This window comes from Lagenorhynchus albirostris, chromosome 8 (genome assembly GCF_949774975.1).
Source record: "Lagenorhynchus albirostris chromosome 8, mLagAlb1.1, whole genome shotgun sequence".
Taxonomy (NCBI): domain Eukaryota; kingdom Metazoa; phylum Chordata; class Mammalia; order Artiodactyla; family Delphinidae; genus Lagenorhynchus; species Lagenorhynchus albirostris.
In genome coordinates, this window is record NC_083102.1 from 12365503 (window position 1) to 12392118 (window position 26616).

The 26616-nt window shown below is 44.0% G+C and overlaps 1 protein-coding gene across 11 annotated transcripts in view; it reads left to right on the plus strand.

Moving 5' to 3' along the window:
• Positions 1 to 4900: 4900 nt before the first annotated feature.
• The window catches only part of DENND11 (DENN domain containing 11), a 49397-nt gene continuing 27681 nt past the window's right edge, over positions 4901 to 26616 (plus strand). For all 11 annotated transcript variants that reach the window (XR_009541899.1, XR_009541900.1, XM_060156511.1 and 8 more), the window contains exon 1: positions 4901 to 5188. Coding sequence is in view for 9 of the 11 variants with exons in the window: in XM_060156511.1 (XP_060012494.1) it covers positions 4921 to 5188 (268 nt within the window). In the remaining 2 variants the exon portion in view is untranslated. The remainder of the gene's footprint in view (positions 5189 to 26616) is intronic.

The following is a 26616-nucleotide window of genomic DNA, read 5'->3' on the forward strand; positions in this document are numbered from 1 at the left end:
GGCCACAGTTAGGAGAATTTAAGTGGCATTTGACCATTCCCAGGTTCTCTAAAATTAGAGCAGGTAGTAGTTGCCTATGTGACTGAGTCCAAAGCCAGCCAGACAGAGGCGAGATCTCTGTCTCCTCTGTCTCTCTCTCTCTCACACACACACAACATACACAACACTCGCGCACGCACACACACACACACACACACACACACACACACACACTCACTGCTTTAATGGGAAGAAATTAGTAGGGATGGAGAAGACATTCTCAGAGCTGGACCTACTGTGCCTCAATCTTGACTCATTCTCTGTCTCTGCTCTGAGGGGTGGGACTCAAGAAGTCCCAAGGAATTGGTCAAACATTCTCAGTCATTTCTTCACACTTCTGACCCAATTACAAGATCCCCACACTGAAGTTTTGCCTTCATAAAACTAAGCAAGGCGAGGTTTTAATGATTTTTTTGAAGCGTGATTAGGAATTAAAGCTCTTCCCCAGGAGGTGACCAGCAGAAACTCTAAAGACAGAAACTTAAAATATTAGTCTCTCAGAAGAGTGTGTGGGTATGGGGGACTGGGGGAGAAGGAGATTGCTACTCATTATACGTCCTGCATGCAATTCAGTGTAGATGGGGCTGACGTTACAGTTGTGTGGCTATTGTATAAAGTAAATGTGTCTCCTCCATTCACATTCTAAATTTCACCCCGTTACACCTCAGCTTGTCCCACAATCTGGACTCCTGTCTGGACCACTGGTATTTGCCCTGGTCCACTAATTATGCAGACTGATCATGGAGGCAGAGCAACCTGTTCCTCACATGGATGGAAGACTACCTGGCCAAATAAAATGGCTTAGTTATATAAAGATGTTGACCCTTCTCCAGTAAATATGTACAGATGACCTTTGAACAGTGCAAGGGTCGGGGCTCGACCTTCAGCATGGTCAAAAATCCACATGTAACTTACAGTCAGCCCTCTGTATCTGAGACTCCCCTGCATCCGTGGGTCCCCATCTGTGCTTTCAACCAACCACAGATGGTGTAGCACTGTAGTGTCTACTACTGACAACCCAGGCGTAAGTGGACTCGTGCCCTTCAAACCTGTGTTGCTTAGGGGTCAACTGTAATTCTCGTGCAGTTTCAAATGAACAAAGATCACATTTTTTTGAAACTGGCTAAAATGATTTTAAATTTCACATGGAAAAATCATTGTCAAAGAAATAGCTGAAGATTTTTTAAAAAGAGTAAACAGAGAAGACTACCTCTCCTAGAAATAGAACTTTAAATTGTATGTCGAATAGGCAGGTCAGTGGTGAAGAATATATAGCTTAGTAAATATCAGTAATATTAAATATTTTAGTCTCACTTCCTATCACATATCAGTATAAACAATGAATAGATGAAGAGATCAAATGTGGAAAATCAATCATAAATAACTAGAAGAAAATAAAAGTGAAGGTCGATCAAATTTCTGGGAGGGGAATAACTTTATAAATGTCAAAGCAACGTGAGAAATCACAAAAAGAATTGATAAGCTTGATGACATAAAATTTAGAACTTCTATATTTCATAAAGCAATTAAGCAGCATTGAAACCGTACAGCAAATTGGAAGTAATATTAACAAAAATTATGACAAAAGATTAATATTCTTACTGCATAAAGAACTCATGCAAATTGATAACAATTCTTCGGACCGTGTCTTCAGACAGTGCTCTGAAGAGGAACCACAAATCACCAACATATATTTCGAAACCATGATTAGATCCAGTGACAAAACGTTAACTTAAAACAAAATGCCACGGTCATCTGACAATTGGCCAAAAAAAAAGATTTTAAATGGCACTATCTAATTGGGACAAGAGGGAAATGAGACCGATGCCCTTGTACACTTGGGAATCAACAATTGGGCAGTACAATCAAAACATGGATACACCTTAATCCAGTACGGCCACCTCTGGCAATCTGTCATGTCAGCAGCCTGAAGAGCTGATTGTACTTGTCCTGCCTGTCACCTCCTCATTCTAGATTTCATTTTTTGCCTGATAGCTGCCTCCCCTGCTGGGCTATAAGCTTGATGCAAAGGGATGTCTGTTTTCTTCACAGCTGGACTTGGCATAGAATAGGAACCTAGTGTTAGTTCAGAGTGAAATTTAGGCACAACAAAAAAGGGAAGAGCTTGATTGTCTAAAATGAGAATGGTTAAGTAAATACATTTTCAAACACACATACAAGAGAAAGAATTAAAATGATGCATATAAAACTTTCTAATAGAACGGCGAATTGTTCACAGTCTGAAATTAAGGGGGAAAAAGAATACAAAATTGATATACAGTATGATTTCAACATGTAAACACAGAAAAGAAAAACAACTAAATCTATCATTTATTTTAAGATATACCATTATTTTTACATGCCACTAAGCATAAAAAATGCCCATGATGGGGAGTCTAATATGATACCCCCTACACAACTTTGCCAAGTAAATCTCCCACGCAGAGAGGGCCAGGCAAGGAAGACTTCTTGTCTCAACTTTGTCATTGGGTGCAGAGAAGAAAAAAATCTCACCTAGGAATTAAAAGGCAGGGCTCGCACTAGCTTGTATTTTGAATTCACACTACCAGCGTGGTCCAAAGAACCTCCAGCAGAGAATTTAACTCAGAGGAGTCTCTGGTTGGTGGTACCTCCAGATGGCTGACAAAAGCAAACACAAATCTCCCTTGTGAGACCCGGACCTCAGTGGGGCCGGCAGCAGTTATATGTCGCCATAGCAATCCTAACAAGTGAGAAATTTTGTACCCTAGAACTGATGAGATAGGATAAGCAAAATCTTAGCAGGGGCCAATTCAGCGGTGAGATGATAGATCAAAAGTACTTTTATATAATGTATTTTATGTACATTGTATTTTTATTGTAGAGATATTTATATAGTATAGATATATTTTATATGTTTTACATAATGTAGATATATTATTTGTAAAAGTGAAATAATTTGATTTTAAAATTTAGACATATGGGATTCTAGGGGAACTCGTTAAAAAAGTTAACATTACCCGAGGGTCTCTGAATGTGACCGACCTTCATTTCTTATTGCCCTTAACACTAGTTTCCCACCAGATCTATTCTAATAGCTAAGTTCAATTAATTCCCTTCCTATCATCTCATGAAATTCAGTAGACATAGAGATGATGAATCTGATGGTCAGGTACAGGGCCTCTCTCAGTCTGTGAATGTATGTCAAGCAGAGTGTCAACAGCGTCATTAACATTTTTGAACACCCACTATGTGCAAGACACTAGGTTACGCCTGGCAGGAGGGGGCCGGTTGTGCAGAGGTTTAAGTCTCTACTTTCATTCATTTGCTTAGTTGACAAATATTTGTTGAGCACCCGTTATGCAAGGCACTAGGGTCTGAAGATTGACCTGACTGCTGGTGAGCTAGAACACACGCTTAAATGAAGATTGGAAAAGGCGCTAGGTTTAGGGTTCGGACATTTTGGTCTTCTGTTTATACAGAAAATCGATTGGGATGGAGATTATGAGTTTATTTCTTCATATATATATATATATATATATATATATACAGCTTGAGGGTATTAAACTAGGGAATTCGGGGCTGGGGGGAGGCTCACACAAAAGATCAGGAAAAGGAAGTCCCTTGGAAAAAAAAGGAAAGTCAGACTAAAGCTGATGGCTTTGGAAATGGATTAAGGATTTTTTAAGAGTTCCCCATTTTCTATTTAGAAGTAACATTTTGACTGCCTCACCCCTTGGGGTAAATCTGGTGGTTAAGTAATCAGAGGAGGTGGGAAAAACAAATAGGAATAGCCACTAAAATAATGAGAAAGAATGAAGTGAGGAGAGAGACTTGTTCAGACACCCAATTCCTCCAAGGTTCAGGAAGGCCTGGGGTTTGCCTGCCCTCAGAAGGACACTAAGCGTTACCCGGGGGGTGTTTATAAAGAGTGATATGTGTGTACCAGACACGCAATGATGATTTAACCCCCCTTCCCAAGGAGATCATCAATGACTGCCCAAGGCTGCTGCTTCCAGACAAAAATCTATGACACAACAATAAAAGAATCTATGCAGCATTTTACTCTGAAGAATGGAGACTGCTTTCACCTTGGCTATATTTATCAACCTCTCCCCCACCCCTCAAGGGCAAGTAAGTGACCGTCGTCCACCACTCTCTGTAGAGACTAAGTCACTGAAACGGATGGGGAGCCCCAAGCAGGGTCCAGGAAGGCCAGGGCCAGGCACTATCCAGCTCATTCAAGGGCACACCGACTGGGTGCTACACACACTACTCCAGGCCGGACACCAAAGCTTCAGCGGATCAGGCCACGTCCCAAGCGCAAACAACGCGGGCAGCCGGGGCTCCCCGCTTCTGCTTCACTCCCGGCACGGCGGAAGCTCTGAACACACATCCAGGGTTATGTAACACCTATCTGTCACGGTCCATATGGCCAGGGCACTTTCAAAATCATGCTGGCGTATAACAGTTCACGGTGGTACAGTCATCCCACGGAATCCTAGGTAAGAAGGCGCAGGTAGACAGCTCCAAGTGGCTGCGCGCCCATGTCACCGCACTCTTCCTATCCCCGGGCGCGCAGATACATCCGTGAAGTCTCAAACCAGGCACGCAGTTCAGCGAAGCCCGTAGGGAGAACGCGTTCTCGGGCAGGATCGCAACTCCGCCTAGCTGGGTGGGAGGGCGGCGGGCGCGGCGCGGCGCGGCGCGGCGCGGGGCGGGGCGGGGCGGGGCGGCCGGGGCAGGTGAGGGCCTGGGGCTGCGGAGGCGCGGCGTGAGCGCGGAGGCCCGGCCGGCCGGCCGCCCTCCGGCGAGAGGAGTTCCCGCAGCCCGCCCCTGCGCCCGCCCCTCGCCGCCCGCGGCTCCTCCTCGCCGCCGCGCCGCGCCTCGCCTCACCTCGCCATGGTGGAGCGGGGAGACGCGGCGCCACTGCTGCGTTGGGCCGAGGGCCCCGCCGTCTCCCCGCCGCTGGCCCCGGACCAGCAGGCTGGAGTCCGGGGCTGGGGCGGCGGCGGGGGCGGCCGGGCGGCCGCGGAGCCGCCGAGGAGGCGGGAGCCCGAGGAGCTGGGTCCCTCCCAGGTGCTGCTGCAGCCCGGGCGTCTGGAGCTGGGCGACGTGGAGGAGGACCAGGTGGTGGCCGTGTTCGTGGTCACCTTCGACCCCCGCTCCGGTGAGAGCCGCTCCGAGACCGCGGGCGGGGAGAGGGTCGCCGCTCACTGGGTTTCGGGGGCGGCGGGGGAGGGGCTCGCTGCGCGCGCACCCGCACACGTGCAACCCCCTCCGCGCCGACCTGGCTGCCTTGGGCGAGCCGGGTGCCCCCGGGAGGTCGGGGCGTGGGGCTTTGTTCCCTGCGCCTCTGACCCCGTCTCCGTTGCGTCCCGCTGCCTCTCAGCGGATCCCCAGCCCGCGCGCCCGTCCCCACAGTCGTGTTTGCGCTTCTCCGGTGACAGAGGATCTCGTTTGTGGCCACAGGCACGCTGGCTTTTGTTTTTGTTTCGGGCTCGGTTAAAAGGTTTCTCCCTTGAAGAGGAGGAACGCCCCCCAGGTGAATTCCGTCCGAAACTGAGCGTCCTCAGCTTCCGTGTTCTCTGCTTCCCGCCCTTGCTCCCCATCCCTCCCTGCACGGTAACTTTGTGAGCGGCCAAGTTCACTCCCTCTGACGGTATTATTTTGAGGAATTGATGCTTGGAGCATTAAGGGGTGGCACTGAGGGATTAAGCTGGAGACCGATGAAAAGAGAAGCCTCCTCAGGTAGGCTTTACCCTGACCATCCAGTAAGGAAGTGTGCATTTTACTGGTGAGAGAATTCATGGGGTTCAAAAGTGAATGAGTAAATACTTCCCTCCGAGAGCCTTAGGTGGTCGGGGAAGGACCCTGCTCTCAGGATTGGAGGGATGAGAGCTGTAGTCCTGGTTCTAGGGTTTAAAAAAGCGCAGGTGTGTCTTCCTATCCTAACTCCACTGAGGTTGCTGGAATGTGGAGTGTCTATTAGGGGAAAAAAAACAGAACAGTTTCTTTCCGGAGTTCCTTTCCTGGTCTGGCAAGGATGAGGTATGGAAGGCATTCTGAAAAACTTGATACTGTGCGCTGGAGTGGGAGGAAAAAGGGTGAGGGTCTTGGGATGGCAGAAGATACAATCCAGGGAGGATTATAAACCAGCAAGACCCAGGAAGAAGTAGGAACAGCTGTGGGGAGACTAGGCCTTTCTGACTCCTGCCTGTTCCTTGGCCCCCATCCCAGTGGGTTTCAAACATTTTTGACTGTGACCCACCATATGAAATTCATTTTACATACCAATCAGTGTGCTCACATACGTAACTGAAACAGAAGTTTCATGAAATGGTATTAACCCCTTTTACATGTAGTGCATACTGGCATTTTCTATTTTTCTTTTTTTTAATGCTCATCACATAGGCTGGTTGGCTCATGTACGGTTGGGACTCCCAGACAGAAAACCTGTTCTTTTTTTGACCAGAGTAACCTTTATTGCTAGACAAAAACAGATACTATTTTGTAACTAATAATATTCCTTATGCCCTACCCCATCACCTACATACAGTAAATAGATGTGAGCATGAGATTCATTCTGGAAAGTGTTTAAGAGTAACTAGAAGAAATGGAGAGAAAGCGCTAACAGGGTCTGATTTAGCAGTGGTCGCTCTGGCGGTAGAGCCTAGAGAGGGGAAGAGGAGAAGAAAAAAAAAAATCCTACACTAACCACAGATGGAGTTAATAACATTGAAGAGCACCACAGAATTGGAACCCTCCCCCTGCCTTGTCAATCACAGCTGGTGAGCATGATTTTGTGGGTATGTGTATACGGGGTATTTGTGTGTACGTGTGATGTGCACACACGCACAAGTATGTATTGGTAATGGTTTTCAGTTTAAGGTTATTGTGGAAAGAAGGGATTTAACTGACACTTGGACACTTGCTTTGTGCAGGCGTTTTACTGTAATGGTTTTTCTTTTTTCTTTTTTTAATTTGTATTTATTTATTTTTGGCTGCGTTGGGTTTTCGTTGCTGCACACAGGCTTTCTCTAGTTGCGGCGAGCAGGGGGATACTCTTCGATGCGGTGCACGGGCTTCTCATTGTGTTGGCCTCTCTTTGTTGCGGAGCACGGGCCCTAGGCACGCGGGCCTCAGTATTGTGGCATGCGGGCTCAGCACTTGTAGCTCGCAGGCTCTAGAGCGCAGGCTCAGCAGTTGTGGCGCACGGGCCCAGTTGCTCCGTGGCATGTGGGATCTTCCCGGACCAGGGCTCGAACCCGTGTCCCCTGCATTGGCAGGTGGATTCCCAACCACTGCGCCACCAGGGAAGTCCCCTATAATGGTTTTTCATCTAATTCTCATCTCCATTGTAATTTGATGATCGTTTATAACCAAGGATGATTAAGTAACTTGGAAATATTAACTAGCCAATAAATACTTGACTCCGAGTCTGGTTGTCTTTCTAGAATATAGCACTGCCTGAAACTCTGGCCCCTAACTTTTTGTCCTACTGGGTGCAGAGAGGGGAGAGGCTGAGAAGGAGTGGGGGAGGGGAGAGAGTGTGTTTTTAACTTTGGTTGATGGTTTTGTTTTGTTTTTTTTGGAAAGCTGCTGTTTCCTACCCATAACTCTCTTGTCATCTTCTCAGTCCCAATTGGCACTTTACTTCCTGTAAAAAATTGTGATAGTACCTACAGCAAGTAAAAATTATATGGTGCAGTATAATTCTAAGAGTAGAAGATGGAATGAATGAATGCTACTGGGGTTCCCAGGGCTGCAAAGGTCGACGCTAGGACAAGGGCCTCAGAGAGCCCGTGGAGGGTCCCTTGGGTGAAGGTTGAGGAAATCGCGGTCTGGAGAGGGGAGATGGAGGCCCTTGGATGCCCAGTGAGCGGGAGACGTCACTGGGGCCAGACTTACGTCTCCCAGTTTTTAATAGTTCAGTGTCTTCCTCATTCTGCTACGGAGGCAGGTCTGCTATGTGTTATTATTTAATCTTGGTCCACCAAGACTTTTGCCTTCCTTAGCCCGTGATACCCAAAGTAGTAAAGTGAATACTGGCTTCTTTACCCAAATCAGAACATATCACAGAAGTTCTTCCGTGGGAGAAACTGTCTAGAGTTCCTGCACTTACGTGTCTGCTCCCCATGTGTCTCCCAGCTGTGTCCTCAGTGTTCCCCAGGAGCTCCTCCCTTCTCCCCAAACCTCCCCAGTCACCTGCTGCCCAGGCCATGGGTATTTCATTCATCTTCCCACCTGGTATAGGGAACTGTTGGCACATGTGCCTGCGAGAGCACGAGAGGGGATGGGGAGGAGAGAATCCACAGCCGTGGTTCATCTGTCAGGGGGTGCGTGGTCTGGGTGCTGAGAGGGGTGTGAGAGAGGAGTGGATTCTGGTTACGCACACACTCACACACTCTTGGGCAGGGATGTGCCCAGTGATCCTCAGACCGGTGAATGGGAATAAGAATAATTCTCCTGTATTTTTGGATACTAATTTTGGGTTGGGCATCTGTAGAAAGAATCAGAGAAGAGGCTGGGGCCATAAAGAAGGTTATTTTCATCAGAGTCACGGTTTGAAAATTAATGGTTGTTGGATCTACCGATGTTGTGAGGTCTGTAGGGGCTTCAGGGTCAAGTGAGGCAGAGGCTCTCGCTCTCTCACACACACTCTCCTTCCCCTGTCTCTCTCTCACTCACTCCCTGACACACTCAGTCTTTATCTGGAGCAGGGAGTCCCTGGGATGGTGGTGGTGCTGGCCATGTGGGCTACAAAGCTGCTATTGAAACCAGGCCCAGATGGCGACTATGGGAGCCAAGTGGGAGAGGTTGGGAGCCAAGTGGGAGAGGTTGGCAGCCAGAATCCTGCTTTTTCATTGTGTCCAACCCATTATTTAGAGCTTTGGGTTTTAATTTTGATTCTCTTCTTTGGGTCTCTGGTAAAATTTTCGTTCTTTTGTCCGCTTAATTAAGGGAAAAGTCACTGTCACACTTGGAAATCAGCCTGCTTCCCCCATCCCCTCTATGAAGGTGACATAGCTGTCTCACCATGTGACTGAGGGCTTGTGTGTGGGCCTGAGGTAGCTAGAGCTCTGGATCTGCAGTGTATGACACCTGTGAATCAGCCTCACTGGACTGTTTCTTTATAAGAGATTCACTTTCAACAGCTGCATTTTCCCCCGAGTTATTTTGTGAGTGTCTGGGGGAGATTCCTATGCTGTGCGTGTTTGTGTTGGGATGGCTGAGCAGAGGAAAACCTGCTGAGGTTGGTAAGATGTCTCTTTTTCCTTTGTTCTTCCTGATTAGGGATGAATTACCTGTTCCTCCCTCAACCTCTAGCCAGTGCCTAAATTCCAGCTAAGCCCCTATTTAGTGCATCAAAATGCTTCTGTGTTCCCGTTAAATGAGCGTAGTATTTAAAATCACTCACATACGCTAATTTTAACCCCCATACATTCTGCGTATAGTCAGCAGAATACAGGCATTTTCTTTTAAACAATGGCAGTGTGGAGGCACAGCGAGACAGGGCCAGGTGTAGCATCTGAGGCATAACTTGGAGGGCTGCCCAGGTCATCTGACTCATGCAATACTAAATGGCTCCAGCCACTGGTGGGAAAGTGACAAAGCAGAATGAGAATGGAAAATTTGGAGCGCCATTTTGAGTCTCAAAGAGCAGTCCTACGAATGACCAGCTCAAAGAGGCCAAGAGAAGGCCGGTTCGAATGATTAACTCTGCCGCGTCCTTTCTCTGTAGTTTCTATCAGATGTCAGTGGAATACAGCTGTGGTGAATTTCAGTAATTCCCACATTGGCAAACTCTTTCTCAGGCTGTTGGTGATTCACCTGCTTGTGGTTTTCAGGGAGAAGTCAATTGATCACCATCTGCAGGGACTTCTGTTTCTCATCTTGAAAGTGGATGGAAGCTAGAGTAGGAGTGGGAATCAAAACAACCACCAATTACTGAGTGCCCACCATGGACCAGGAGCTAGCTAATCCTTTCAACAGTCTGCTCTGTAATGACGAGAAAAACAGAGGCACAGGGCAGTTAGGTCATATTAAGTCACAGAGCAGAGACGGGCAGAATTCCTGTGCTTCTTCCCACATCACACCACACCACTGCCTGGCGCAAAATGATATGGGGCCTGTGAAATGGAAAGTTTCTTCCATGTAAAATTAATGCATTGGAATTCAGCCATGGGTTGGCATATGGCTGACTTGAAATCACCAGGATTAATTTCTTCCTGCCTCAGGTTTCTTTATACTGACTCTTTCTTCCTTTGGATATACTCTCATCCTAGGTGGTGGTAAGACAATTCAAAACTATTTAAGACCCAGAGTTGTCGACTTTTCTGGCGTTAGAGTCTGAACCATATAAGCTTCTGAGGTTTCTTCCATCTCTGGGATTTGGGGGCCTCCTGCAGAAGTGGGGACCACAAGTACACCTGGATTCTTGCCTTTATTCAGGGCTTGTGTGTATGCCGATGGGCAGAGCTGATGGAAAGAGTAAAAATCAGCGCACATGTTGGAGAGGCGAGAGCTGGTACAGAGCTCCACTCTTGAGGTCAGAGGAGCCGTAACAGGACCTTGAGCTGAGGCAGCCACTGCTTATGAAATCAAGGGCTCAGGAGGAAATTCTTGATTGGGAACCGCCCAACACGGAGGGAGAAAAGGAGGAAGGAAAGCCACGTATTTCCCACTAGACAGAGATTATTTTGGTTCAAGATCATTGCCTTCTCCATTTTAAATTTTCTGAGATCAGCTTTCTTAACAGGCAGCAGCAGTAGCAGCTAATACTATTCTCCCTGGAGAGATGGTGGTTGATGAAATCCAAATATGCTTGGGGGTGTGGTCATTTCACATTTCAACAGAAATAGAAGGCAGAGGCAGCCCTGTATGTAGATAGGACAGAGTACATCTCACCTAGCGTTGGAGCTTGTGAAACATCAGCTCTGGGAGGCCCTGGCACACAGGGCCACGAGGTTCAGACCATCTCTGCATCTATAGCCAGGCTCAGCATTGCCCTGTGGCTTCCCTAGGTACCTGAGCTGCCAACTCAGTAATCTGTTAGCCCAAGGTCCTTTGCCTGAGCCCAGAATCTGGCACTGGGCTGCCAAGTTATGTTCCACCAATATTTACTGAATGACTGACTGAATGTACACAAAGCAGGTTGCCACGTTTGTTCCTCGTGCGGTCATGTCCATCCCTCCTAGAGGCTAGGCAGGGCCTGTGGGTACCTGTGATGGGCCCAAGGCAAGGGGGGACATGGAGATGGAAGGAGAGCAAGTCAGGAAATAAGGCACTTGTCAATGTTGACTCCTCTCTTTGATTGCCTACCCCTGGGATGAGCCCTTCTGTTCAATCTTGCCAGGCCCCACCTCCCTGGCTGGGTTCCTAAAGTGTGGTGAGGAAATTTGGAAAACCAAAATGTCTTTGAGTGTGAAGGCTGAGCCTGAGGTAGGCAGCATTCTGTGTGAGGTTTTCCTGGCCCTAAATGGCTCACGACAAGGATTGTTATTTCTGCCAAATCACTTTCCTTTAAGCCTCTTACAAGTTTCATATATAAACGGGTTTCTAATTTTTGAGACTAGTGTACTATTTCTGTTAAAGGATGACCTTTAGCCATCATGCTGTTTCATCCCCTTAAATATAACACATTGTCTCAATTATTTTTTGCTTTTGCAAAGTCCTTTATGCTTAGCTTATGGTTTTTTGCATCTCTGTTATTTCAGTTATGTTTCTTAGTTCATATGTTGAAATTCTTTAATTTTTTTTTATATTGGGGTATAGTTGATTTCCAGTGTTGTTAGTTTCAAGTGTACAGCAAAGTGATTCTGTTATACATATATCCATTACTTTTCAGATTCTTTTCCCATATATGTTATTACAGAATATTGAGTAGAGTTCACTGTGCTGTACAGTAGATCCTTGTTGATTGTCTATTTATTTATTTATTTATTTATTTTGTGGTACGCGGGCCTCTCACTGTTGTGGCCTCTCCCGTTGCAGAGCACAGGCTCCGGACGCACAGGCTCAGCGGCCATGGCTCACGGGCCTAGCCGCTCTGGGGCACGAACCCGTGTCCCCTGCATCGGCAGGCAGACTCTCAACTACTGCGCCACCAGGGAAGCCCGATTGTCTATTTTATATATAGTAGTAATCCCAAACTCCTGATTTATCCCCCCCCCCGCACCTTCCCCCTCTGGTACCATAAATTTGTTTTCAAAGCTTGTGAATCTGTTTCTGTTTTGTAGATAAGTTCATTTGTGTCATATTTTAGATTCTACATATAAGTGATATGGTATGTGTCTTTCCCTTTTTGACTTAATTCACTTAGTATGATAATCTCTAGGTCCATCTGTGTTGCTGCAAATGGCATTATTTCATTCTTTTTTATGACTGAATAATATTCCACTGCATATATTTTGATATGTACCACATCTTCTTTATCCATTCATCTGTCAGTGGACATTTAGGTTGCTTCCATGTCTTGGCTATTGTAAATAGTGCTGCAGTGAACATTGGGGTGCATGTATCTTTTTGAATTATGTTTTCCTCCAGATATATGCCCAGGAGTGGGATTGCTGGATCATATGGTAGTTTTTTAAGGAACCTCCAGATGGTTCTCCATAGTGGTTGTACCAATTTACCTTCCTACCAACAGTGTAGGAGGGTTGCCTTTTCTCCACACCCTGTCCAGCATGTATTGTTTATAGACTTTTTGATGTTGGCCATTCTGACCGGTGTGAGATGATATCTCATTGCAGATTTGATTTGCATTTCTCTAATGATTAGTGATGTTGAGCATCTTTTCATGTGCCTATTGCCATCTGTATGTCTTCTTTGGAGAAATGCCTGTTAAGATCTTCTGCCCACTTTTTGATTGGGCTGTTTGCTTTTTTGATATTGAACTGTATGAGCTGTTTGTACATTTTGGAGATTAATCCCTTGTCAGTCACTTTGTTTGCAAATATGTTTTCCCATTCTATGGGTTGTCTTTTCATTTGGTTTATGGTTTCCTTTGCTGTGAAAAAGTTTTTAAGTTTCATTAGGTCCCATTTGTTTATTTTTGTTTTTATTTTCATTAGGTGGATCCAAAAAAATATTGCTGCAGTTTATGTCAAAGAGTATTCTGCCTATGTTTTCCTCTAAGAGTTTTATAGTATCTGGTCTTACAAATATTTAGGTATTTAATCCATTTTGAGTTTATTTTTGTGTATGATGTTAGAGAATGTTCTAATTTCATTCTTTTACATGTAGCTGTCCAGTTTTCCCAGCACCACTTATTGAAGAGACTGTCTTTTCTCCACTGTATATTCTTGCCTCCTTTGTCCTAAATTAATTGACCATAGGTGCATGGGTTTATTTCTGGACTTTCTATCCTGTTCCATTGATCTATATTTCTGTTTTGTGCCAGTACCATACTGTTTTGATTAGTGTAGCTTTGTAGTATAGTTTGAAGTTAGGGCACCTGATTCCTTCAGCTCTGTTTTTCTTTCTCAAGATTGCTTTGGCTATTTGAGGTCTTTTATATTTCCATACAAATTGAAAATTCTTTTGTTCTAGTTCTGTGAAAAATGCCATTGGTAATTTGATAGGGATTGCATTGAATCTGTAGATTGCCTTGGTTAGTATAGGCATTTTGACAATACTGAGTCTTCCAATCCAAGAACATGGTATATCTTTGCATCTGTTTGTGTCATCTTTAATTTCTTTCATCAGCATCTCATAGTTTTCAGAGTACAGGTCTTTTGCCTCCTTAGATAGGTTTATTCCTAGGTATTTTATTTTTTTGATGTGATGGTAAGTGGGATTATTTCCTTAATTTCTCTTTCTGATTTTTTGCTGTTAGTATATAGAAATGCAAGAGGTTTCTGTGTATTAATTTTGTATCCTGCAACCTTACCAAATTCATTGATGAGCTCTAGTAGTTTTCTGGTAGCACCTTTAGGATTTTCTATGTATAGTATCATATCATCTGCAAACAGTGTCAGTTTTACTTCTTTTCCAGTTTGGATTCCTTTTATTTCTTCTTCTTCTCTGTTAGCCATGGCTAGGATTTCCAAAACTATGTTGCATAAAAGTGGTGAGAGTGGACATCCTTATCTTGTTCTTGATCTTAGAGGAAATGCTTTCAGCTTTTCACTGTTGAGTATGATGTTAGCTGTGGGTTCGTCATATATGGCCTTTATTATGTTGAGGTAGGTTCCCTCTGTGCCTACTTTTTCTGCAGAGTTTTTATCATAAATGGGTGTTGAATTTTGTCCAAAGCTTTTCCTGCATCTATTGAGATGATCATATAGTTTTTATTCTTCAATTTGTTAACAGGGTGTATCTACTGATTGATTTGCAGATACTGAAAAATCCTTGCACCCCTGGGAAAAATCCCACTTGATCATGGTGTATGATCCTTTTAATGTATTGTTGGATTCGGTTTGCTAGTAGTTTGTTGAGGATTTTTGCGTCTATGTTCATCAGTGATGTTGGCCTGTAATTTTCTTTTTTTGTGATATCGTTGTCTTCTTCTGGTACCAGGGTGATGGTGGCCCCATAGAATGAGTTTAGGAGTGTTCCTTCCTCTGCAGTTTTTTGGAAGAGTTTCAGAACGATAGGTGTTAACTCTTCTCTAAATGTCTGATAGAAGAATTCACCTGTGAAGCCATCTGGTCTTGGACTTTTGTTTGTTGGAATTTTTTAAATCACAGTTTCAATTTCAGTACTTGGTGATTGGTCTGTTCATATTTTCTATTTCTTCCTGGTTTGGTCTTGGAAGACTGTACCTTTCTAAGAATTTGTTCATTTCTTCCAGATTTTCCATTTTATTGGCATATAGTTGCTTGTAGTAGTCTCTTATGACTCTATTTCTGTGGTGTCAGTTGTAACTTCTTTTTCATTTCTCATTTTATTGATTTGAGCCCCTTCCCTTTTTTTCTTGATGAGTCTGGCTAAAGGTTTATCAATTTTGTTTATCTTTTCAAAGAACCAACTCTTCGGTTCATTGATCTTTTCTGTTTTCTTTGTCTGTTTCATTTATTTCTGCTCTGATCTTTATGATTTTTTTCCTTCTACTAACTTTGGGTTTTGTTTGTTCTTCTTTCTCTAGTTGCTTTAGGTGCAAGTTTAGGTTGTTCGAGATTTTTCTTGTTTCCTGAGGTAAGATTGCATTGCTGTAAACTTCCCTCTTAGAACTGCTTTTGCTGCCTCCCATAGGTTTTATATCTTCATGCTTTCATTTTCATTTGTCCCTAGATATTTTTTAATTTCCTCTTTGATTTCTTCATTGATGCATTGGTTTGTTGTAACATATTGTTTAGCCTCCATGTGTATGTGTTTTTGCAATTTTTCTTGTAGTTGATTTCTTTTTTTTTTTTTTTTTTTGCGGTACGCGGGCCTCACACTGTTGTGGCCTCTCCCGTTGCGGAGCACAGGCTCCGGACGCGCAGGCTCAGTGGCCATGGTTCACGGGCCTAGCCGCTCCGCGGCATGTGGGATCTTCCCGGACCAGGGCACGAACCTGTGTCCCCTGCATCAGCAGGCGGACTCTCAACCGCTGTGCCACCAGGGAAGCCCTGATTTCTAATCTCATAGCATTGTGGTTGGAGAAGATGCTTGGTATGATTTCAGTTTTCTTTAATTTACTGAGGTTTGCTTTGTGGCCCAGCATCTGATCTGTCCTGGAGAATGTTTCATGTGCACTTGAGAAGAATGTGTATTCTGCTGCTTTGGATGGAATGTCCTATACATATAAATTAAGTCCATCTGGTCTAATGTGTCATTTAAGGCCTGTGTTTCCTTATTGATTTTCTGTCTGGGTGATCTGTCCATTGATGTAAGTGGAGTGTTAAAGTCCCCCACTATTACTGTTTTACTGTCAGTTTCTCCTTGTATGGCTGTTAGCGTTCTCCTTAATATATAAGGAGCTCCCATGTTGGGTGCATATATATTTATGATTGTTATGTCTTCTCCTTGGATTGATCCCTTGATCATTATGTAGTGTCCTTCTTTGTCTCTTGTAACAGTTTTTATTTTAAAGTCTACTTTGTCTGATAAAAGTATTGCTACTCCAGCTTTCTTTGATTTCCATTCACATAGAATCCCCTCACTTTCAGTCTGTATGTGTCCCTAGATCTGAAGTGGGTCTCTTGTAGACAGCATATATACAGGTCTTGTTTTTGTATCCACTCAGCTAATCAGTGTCTTTTGGTTGGAGCATTTAATCTATTTACGTTTAAGGTAATTATCAATATGTATGTTCTTATTGCTGTTTTGTTAATTGTTTATTTGGCTGTGTTGGGTCTTAGTTGCGGCACGTGGGATCTTCGTTGTGGCACGTGGGATCTTTTGTTGCAGCATGTGGGTTCTTCGTTGCAGCACACAGGCTTCTCTCTAGTTGTGGTGCGCGGGCTCAGTAGTTGCAGCGTGCAGGCTCTCTAGTTGTGGCATGCGGACTCCAGAGTGTGCAGGTCAGTAGTTGTGGCATGAGGGCTCCAGAGTGCATGGGCTCAGTAGTCGCAACACATGAGCTCTCTAGTTGTGGCGCACAGGCTCTAGAGTGCATGGGCTTAGTTGCCCTGTGGCATGAGGGATCTTAGTTCCCCTACCAGAGATTGAACCCACATCCCCTGCATTGGAAGGTGGATTCTTAACCAGTGGACCACCAGGGAAGTCCTGCCATTTTGTTAATTGTTTAGGATTTGTTTTTGTAGGTCTTTTTTTCTTCCCTTCCTCTTTTGATCTCTTCTCTTGTGATTTGATGACTATCATTAGAGTTGTTTTTGGATTGATTTTTCTTTTTTGTGTGTGTATATATTATAGATTTTTGGTTTGTGGTTACCATGAGGTTTTGATATAGCAGTCTATATATATATATAAATATGCATATAAATATAAATAAATAAATAAATAAATGAATATATATATATCCAAGATGGTTTTAAGTCTCTGGTCTCTTAATTTCAAATGCATTTCGAATATCCTGCATTTGTACTCACCTCTTTTCACAATTGCTGGTTTTGATACCACATTTGTGGATTTCTTATCTTTACTGTATGTTTGCCTTTACCATTTGTAATTTTCTTTTTTCTTATTTCATGAGCTTTCCCATTTGTAATTTTCTTATTTCTAGTTGTGGCGTTTTCTTTTCTGCCTAGAGAAGTTCGTTGAGCATTTTTTGTAAAGCTGATTTGGTGGTGCTGAATTCTCTAAGCTTCTGCTTGTCTGTAAAGCTTTTGATTTCTCTGTTGAATCTGAACAAGAGCCTTGCTGGGTAGAGTATACTTGGTTGTAGGTTTTTCCTTTTCACACTTTAAATATATCAGGCCACTCCCTTCTGGCCTGCAGTTTCTGCTGAAAAATCAGCTGATAATCGTATGGGGGTTCCCTTTCTCTGAGGTAAGATTGCATGGCTGTAAACTTCCCTCTTAGAACTGCTTTTGCTGCCTCCCATAGGTTTTATATCTTCATGCTTTCATTTTCATTTGTCCCTAGGTATTTTTAAATTTCCTCTTTGATTTCTTCATTGATCCATTGGTTTGTTGTAGCATATGGTTTAGCCTCCACGTGTTTAGCCTCCTCTGCGCTTCCTGGACTTGAGTGTTTCCTTTCCCATGTTAGGGAAATTTTCGGCTATTATCTCCTCAAATATTTTCTCAGACCCTTTCTTTCTGTCTTCTTCTGGGACCCCTATAATGCAAATGCTGGTGTGATGAACATCGTCCTAGAGGTCTCTTAGATTGTCCTCATTTCTTTTCATTCTTTTTTCTTTATTCTGTTCCACGGCAGTGATTTCCACCATTCTTTCTTCCAGTTCACTTATTCGTTCTTCTGCCTCATTTATTCTGCTATTGATTCTGTCTAGTGTATTTCTCATTTCAGTTATTGTATTGTTCATCTCTGTTTGTTTGTTCTTTAAATCTTTTAGCTCTTTGTTAAACATTTCTTGTATCTTCTTGGTCAGTGCCTCCATTCTTTTTTCCAAGATCTTGGATCATCTTTACTATCATTACTCTGAATTCTTTTTCAGACAGATTGCCTATCTCCACTTCACTTAGTTGTTCTTCTGGGGTTTTATCTTGTTCCTTCATCTGGAACATATTCCTCTGCCATCTCATTTTGTCTAACTTTCTGTGTTTGTGGTCTCCGTTTCTCAGGCTGCAGGTTTGTAGTTCCTCTTGCTTCTGGTGTCTACTCCCGTTAGGTGAGGTTGGTTCAGGGGCTTGTGCAGGCTCCCTGGTGGGAGGCACTGGTGCCTGCCCACTGGTGGATGGAGCTGGGTCTTGTCTCTCTGGTGGGCAGGGCCGTGTCAAGGGGTGTGTTTAGAGGTGGCTGTGCACTCAGGATGACTTTAGGCAACCTGTATGCTGTTGGGTGGGGCCAGGTCTTGGTACCAAAATGGCGACTTCTGGGAGAGCTCATGCCAATGAATATTCCCTGGGGCCTCTTCCACCAGTGTCCTTGCCCCCACAGTGAGCCACAGCCGACCCCTGCATCCCCAGGAGATCCTCCACGACCCACAGGTAGGTCTAGCCCAGGCTCCTGTGGAGTCACATGAAACCTTGTGTGCACGCTCCAAGAGTGGAGTCTCTGTTTCCCCTAGTCCTGCTTAGCTCCTGCACTCAAGCCCTGCTGGCCTTCAAAGCCAAATGCTCTGGGAGCTCCTCCTCCCAATGCCAGACCCCCAGGCTGGGGAACCTGACATGGAGCTCAGAAGTCTCACTCCTGTGGGAGGACCTCTGTGATACAATTATTTTCCAATTTGTGGGTCACCCACCTGGTAGGTATGGGTTTTGATTATATCATGAAAACACCCCTCCTACTGTCTCGTTGTGGCTTCTTTGTCTTCGGATGTAGAATACCTTTTCGGTAGTTTCCAGTCTTCTTTGTTGATGGTTGTTCAGCAGTTAGTCGTGATTTTGGTGTTTTCGTGAGAGGAGGTAAGCTCAAGTCCTTCTATTCTGCCATCTTGTCTCCCTCTCATATGTTGAAATTTTTTAAACCTCAGAAAAGTTGAAAGAATAGTACAGTGAAAATCTGTATATCCCTGACTTAGATATATGTGTCACTCTGCATTTGTTGAGATATATGTGTCACTCCGCATTTGTTGACATTTTGCCATATTTGCTTTATCTAAAGTCAGTTCCACAATAATGTGAAATACGCATTCCTAAAAACCACTGTGCTAAGCAAATCATGCAGTAAAAATCACAGGGCTTGTGGGGAAGACGGGGTGAGGGGCACAACACTTCAAAACTTTGTCAGTGACACATTAAAGAAAGATAGGAACATAATAAAAGTGGTAGGATGGTTGTACATATGTTAAATAATGAAGAAATGCATCAATACTCAAAATACGGCACTCTACCTTAAAAAAGACCTGCAGTTTGCATACGAAGGTGGGTGTTGGAAGGGTTGAGCTTGTGAATTATAATGAAGCAGAGGAAGAGGGCTTTGTGAAATTGGATGGAAGGTTGTAACACTAGAGGAGATAAGTGTGGCTCAGAACACACGTGGTGAACCGAGGTAGCAGGCAGATGTTTGAGTGTTGTGTGGGGGTGCGTTTTTTGTGGTGCTACAGCTGGGTGCAGTTTTCTGTGTTCACATTTTGAACCTTGAGATCAAAACCACATATCAGCAAACATGAAATTCCCTATGAATTGTTAACATATCAATTGCTTTGGAACAAATTCGGCCAGCATTATAGCAGAGCTGAGGATGTATAAATATACTTTTTTTTCCTGAACTATTTGAAAGTAACTTTCAGACATCATGACATTGCATTTCTAAATACTTCAGTTTAAATCTCCTAAGAATAAGGCCGTTTTCCTACATAGCCACAATATCATTACTACCCCTAGGATAATTAACCTAGGTTAATTAATTTATTACCTCTCTTAATTAATAAATTTTATTTTATTTTTAACAATTTTAGGTTTACAGGAAAACTGAGCAGAAAGTACAGAGTTTCCATGTACCCTCTTCCCCTACCTGCCCGCCTGGCCCCCCCGTTACCTCTATTATTGACACTGTGCATTAGCGTGGTATATTTGTTGTAATTGATGAACCAGTATTTATACATTATTGTTATCTGAAGTTCATAGTTTACATAAGGGTTCACTCTTCGTGTTGTACGTTCTCTGGGTTTTGAAAATGCACGATGTTAGGTGTCCACCATAACAGTATCATGCAGAATAGTTTTACTGCCCTAAAAATCCTCTGTGCTCTGCTTGTTCATCCCTGCTTACCGCCTGACCTTTTCTACTATCTATAGGTTTTCCTTTCCAAAATGTCACCTCGTTGGGATTTTGCAGCATATAGCTGTTTTAGACTGGCTTCTTTCACTTAGCAACATGCATTTAAGTTTCCTCCATGATTTTTCGTGGCTTGGTGGCTCATTTCTTTTTATTGCTGGATAGTAGTTTTGTTATATGGATATCCCACAGGTTTTTTTAATCCGTTCACCTTTTTGAAGGGCATCTTGGTTGCTTCCAGTTTTTGGCAGTTATATTAACAAAGGTGCTATAAACATTAACGTGCAGGCTTTTGTGTGGACCTCAGTTTTCAGCTCATTGGATAAATATACAAAGGAGCATGATTGCTGGATCACGTGGCAGGAATGTGTTTAGTTTGTAAGCAGCTGCCCAACTGTCCTCCAAAGCGGCTGCACCGTTTCGCACTCCCGCCAGCAGTGGATGAGGCTTCCCGTTGCTCCACATCCTTGTCAGCATTTGGTGTTTTCAGCGTTTTGGATTTTGACCATTCTGATAGGTGTGTAGTAGGATCTCGTTGTTTTAATTGACAATTCCTTGATGATATGTGATATTGAGCATGTTTTCATATGCACGTTTACCGTCTGTGTGTCTTCTTTGGTGAGATATCTGTTCAGATCTTTTGTCCATTTTTTAAATTGAGTTGTTTTCTTTTCTTTTTTTTTTTTTTTTTGTGGTACGCGGGCCCCTCACTGTTGTGGCCTCTCCCGTTGCGGAGCACAGGCTCCGGACGCGCAGGCCCAGCGGCCACGGCTCACGGGCCCAGCCGCTCCGTGGCATGTGGGATCTTCCCGGACCCGGGCACGAACCCGTGTCCCCTGCATCGGCAGGCGGACTCTCAACCACTGCGCCACCAGGGAAGCCCGAGTTGTTTTCTTAATGTTGAGTTTTAAGAGTTCTTATTTTGGATATAAGCCTTTATCGGATATGTTTTTGCAAATATTTTGCCCCATCATTAGCTTGTCTTTTTATTCTCTTAATGGTGTCTTTCACACGTCAGAAGTTTTTAATTTTAATGAAGTATAACTTACCAATTTTTTCTTCATGGATGATTCTTTTGGTGTTGTATCTAAAAACTCGTCGCTAAACTCAAAGTCACCTAGATTTTCTCCTGTGTTATCTTCTAGAAGTTTTATAATTTTGCATTTTACATTTAGGTATACTATTCATATTGAGTTAATTTTTGTGCAAAGTGTAAGGTCTGTGCCTAGATTCATTTTTTTCCGTATGGATATCCAGTTGTTCTAACACCACTGTTGAAAAGACTGTCTTTTTTCCCATTGTATTACCTTAGCTCCTTTGGCAAAGATCAGTCGACTGTATTTGCGTGGGTCTGTTACTGGGCTCTCTAGTCTGTTCCATTGATCTATTTGTCTAATCTTGTGGCAGTACCATACTGTCTTGATTACTTTACAGTGAGTCTTAGAATCAGGCAGTATTAGTTCTCTTCAGTATTGTATCGGCTAACTTCGGCCTTTTGCCTTTCCCTGTAAACTTTAGAATTAACTTGTCAATATCCACAAATAGCTTATTGGGATTTTCATTGAGATTGCATTGAATCCATAGCATTAGCAAATGGGAAATTCCCTATGTGCACATTGTTCTTAATATATCAATTGTGTTGGCACAAATTCAACAAGCATTGTACTAGAATTGACTGAATACAGATAAAAACTTTTTTCCTCAGCCATTTGAAAGTAAATGCAGGCCTTCCCTGATGGTGCAGTGGTTAAGAATCCGCCTGCCAATGCAGGGGACGCGGGTTCGAGCCCTGGTCTGGGAAGATCCCACATGCCGCGGAGCAACTAAGCCCGTGCGCCACAACTACTGAGCCTGCGCTCTAGAGCCCGCGTGCCGCAACTACTGAAGCCTGTGCTCCTAGAGCCCGTGCTCCGCAACAAGAGAAGCCACCACAATGAGAAGCCCGCGCACCACAACGAAGAGTAGCCCCCGCTCACCGCAACTAGAGAAAGCCTGCGCACAGCAACGAAGACCCAATGCAACCCAAAATAAAAAATAGTAAATAAAATAAGTTAATTAAAAAAAAAAGAAAGTAAATGCAGACGTGACTTCACTCCTAAATACTTGAGTATAAACCTCCTAAGAAGGACATTTTTCTACATAACCACAATATCATCACTACTAGCTTTTTAAAAACATGCATATCCTCTATAAAGCTGGGTTTTTGCTTTGTTTTTGTTTTTAATGTCCATCCTGTCTTGTGCTAAGCACTGTGCTATGTTGGGATGTAAAGGTAAACAATCAGAGTTCCTGCCTTTAAGAAGTCCAGTCTCCTGGGGAGACAGACATCTAAGACAATGATTGTATTAGGCTGGGATGAGGGCCATAGTAGCTTTATCTACTCCTTTAATTCAACGAGTGTGTCAGCAGAAATGTTCTTCCTGTGGGATAAAGAACTGTTCCCAGAGTGGTGTTCTGGAGTCCATGCTCCATGCTGTGATTCACCAGCCTGATCCTGATGGACCTTTCTTCCCGACCTAGAGGGGTTCGCATCCATCTAGAAGTGAAGGATGTAACTAACAGGGTGTCATTCACTTCGTCTAATTCTTTCAGTTCCTATACAATGAGGATTGGCCAGGCACAGAGGAATAAGAGAGAAGCTTTGAGGACCAGGCTGAGGAATTGGGGGCTATATTCTTCAGATCAGCTGTATTAAGTAAGAAGACTATGTTTGGCCATGAATACCAGAGACCCAAATTAGCAGTGACTTAATCAAGATAAGAGTTTAGTTTTCACTTAACAGTCAGGAGATAGCCGGTCCAGGGCTGGAATGCCGGTTCATACCCATGGGGTCATCCAAGGACCTGGACTCAAGTTGGCTCTCGCTCCATCATCCCCTCCTTGATATGTGGGCTGGTGCCCTCACCTGTATGATTCAAGACGGCTTGTCACCACATCCATATGCCAGGCAGCAGGATGGAAGAAGGGACTACATACTCCTTCCCTTTAAGGCACATTTTGGAAAGACACATCTCACTTCTACCTATATCCCACTGGCCAGAATTTACTTGTGTAGCCATACCTATTTGCAAGAAGGTACAGAGAAACATAGTCATCATTTGGAAGGCCATATGCCCGGCTAAGAATAGGAAGTCCTATTCCCTATAAGAAAGGAGGAGTGGTATGTACTAAGGGTCAACTTGCAGCCCCTAATATACTGCTATTTCTTTAAAAAAAAAAAAAAGCCTTCTATAAAATTTGGCCCTTAAGATGCTCCTTAAAAATAGGTCTACTGGCCAAATAATTTTGGAAACATTTAGCATGGTCTTGATCTCACAGAGATTCGTAATGTAGAGAAACATTAGAGACTCTGAGAAGTTCTGCAGTAAAGGAACTTGTCTGTCTTTGTTTAACCTAAACAAAGATTGTTTGGCCAAAATCCCTTTTTACAAATTTTGTGTTTTGCAGAAGCCCTAGTCACCTAAGCTTTGGGAAACACTGCTTTGGGGATCATTAAAGTTTCCTTAGTTTGCAGTGATGCAAACATTTTTACAGCCGTTCCACTCCTAGGGATGTAGTCAACAGAAATGTGTGCATATTGTGTCAGTCAAAGTCAAGGTTTAATCAAAGAAACAGAACCACTGGGAGATAAATAAAGGGATTTATTGCAGGGATTTGATCTTGTGCAATTGTGGGAGCTGGTTAGAAAGTCTGTGTAAGGCTGTTGCCTTGTGTCTGATGGTGGAGCTTGAAGTCTCTTGAGCGGACAGTTAGGAAGCAGAGAGTAAAGTTGAGAAGAAGGAGAACAAGCTGGAACTCTTGAGGGTGGGTTGGAACCCAGGTCAGCGTGTCACTGCCTCCTGTTCTAATGACATGGTGCCCTGACCTGATGAAGCTGATGCCTTTCATTAATGGAACTAAGCACACGCCTGGGGTGGGAGTCCGAGAAGCTGACAGAGGATCCAGGGAAGGTGGATCCATCGACCGCAGGCCTGGCAGCCACCCCCCAAGTGTGATGAGCCTGCAAGATAAGCAGCAACGCCCATGAGTTACCTGATGCCCTCACACTGGCCTTCCGACATAAACACAACATGGCTACCGCTTCACTTCGCCTCCCCAGTCTCAGACGCAAATGGGAATTCTGAGAAATGTGAATCAGCCCAGCCGGGTCATGCGTTACAAAGCTACTGCACGTGTAGTCACCAGATGACAGGTATGGAATTGTTCACAGCAGTACTGTTTGTGATAGCTTCAAATAAGAAGTAAGCTAGATGTGCACCAACAGTTAAATAGGTAAGTAAGCTGTGTTACATGCATAGGATGGAAGTAGTAAATGAAGAAATTATTGCTACATGCATCAACATGGATGAATCTTGCAAAAAAAAAATGGAGCCAAAGAAGACAGATGCAAACGAATACAAACTATGATTGCATTTCTATAAATTTCAAAAACAGCAAAGCTAATTTATCGTGTTCGGAGTCCGGATAATAGTTAGCCTGGAGAGAGGGGTGATGACTCGGATGGGGCAGAAGAGCGGCTTCTGTTTTGCTATTCATGTCCTGCTGCTTGGTCTGGGCTCTGCTCACACAGGTATGTTCATGCTGGGAGAACTCATTGTGCTGCAGGGCTATGATCTGTGCGCTTTTAACTTATCCCTCAGCACAAAGTTTAGGTGCGTTAAAGTTTTAACAAGTTATTGAGTAGTCATGGACAGGCTGGGTCAGAGGAAAGGAGCTAAGAGCAAGTTGAACCCTGCATGGAGTGGCATGGGGGCGGGGAACAAGGCAGCAGATACTAGAAGAAGCAGGTAAGTGAGAGGACAGAGTCTGCCAGAGGGTCCGTGGCAGGCTGTCCCTCTCCTAGGCTGGCCATCTGTTGCCATCATGAAGGGTTAGGACCGTGTGCACAGAGGGCTCATCGGCTGAAGCACCCGTGTGGCACAGACCATGATGGTGTAGATTTGGGGGGAGGGTCAGCCCCTTTGTAAGCTTCCTGGGTGTCCTGTTGCACAACACAGGGTGAGAGCCACTGGACCGAGGAGACCGTAGACAGGGATGCTAGTGGAAAGACAGGAACGTGGGGGAAGTCGGTGTGCGAAACCTTACCTTTCTCCCCACGTTCGCCCCCCTTTCAGCGTGCAGCGTGCTTTTGCTTGTTTTTAACCCTGACAGATACAGCATTGTTCTGGCCTCTCTGTTGTGTGAAATCTTAATTCCTTTTTTCATGCTTTCTCTTTTAGCCCATTGATTAGTTGTTTGAATTTAAGAGTCCTCTTTTGAAAATAAACTACTTGAAAGTGCCTTAGGCTGCTGAATGTAGGATAGGCTGATCCCCTGTGATGCCCACCCCATTCAGAGACTGGGTCGTGTCCAGGTGGACTTGATAGGTGGTACCTCTGATGCCCCGAACAATTATCTGAAAGCATTGGTTGTCTGGGATTATTAATGATGTTTCTAGTGCTTGGGCAATTAGGGTTTGAGGTGTTGATGAGAATTTTGTTCTAAAGTGAAATCTTACAAGTATCTTAGTATTTTTATTTGGAAAAGTTTTGAATATGCAAGAAAACAGTAGGGCATGTCCTGTAGCATCCTCTCAAGCCTCGAGGAAACACTGCTCTGGTGAACTTCTCTGATTCCCTCAATCTTATGGCTGCTTGTGATTGCTACGTTCTAAAATCCCACGTTATCCTCTGTCATCGAATTTACCACACACCACCACCCTCAGCCTCCAGAACTGTAATCACTGGTCTCCTTGTTTATCTCCGTATCTGTCCCTGGAATCTAGTCTGTTTGAGGTCAGGGACTGTGTCTTATTTGACTTTGTAGCTCCAGCATCTAGCTCAGTAGAAACTCAGTAATTAGGGATAAGTGAATGAGCTCTTAAATTCTGCAGGCAAAGAACTGGTGTCTGGACCTTGGAGAAGAGCCTCATTTTGAGGAGAGAGGAGAAAGAGTTAGGGAAGGAAGCAGAGCTACATTTGATCAGAGAAGAAGGAAAAGAACCAAAATAGTATTCTGTCACGGGAGTCAAGGGAAAAAGGGGAGATATTTTTGAGGAATTATCAAATGCCACAAAGAGATCAATGAAAATTAAATTAAAAATTAATTAAAAAGAGCGTGGGGGTTTGTCAGAGTTATTAGTGGCCATAAAAAGGCAAGATGGAAGCAGGATCTCGAGGGGTTAAGGAGAGAGTGCAAGATGAGGAAATGGGGGTGGAGGGCCAAAACATGCACTTCGAAGTGAGGCTGCAAAAGGATGGAGATTGGAGGTGGCCAAGCAGAATGGGAGAACCAAAGCCAGCAGCCTCGCTAGGAAGAACTGTGCTCATTTGAAGGCAGAGATTGGAGGTGCCTTCAACACCCATCTCCTGGCCCTCGGGATGAC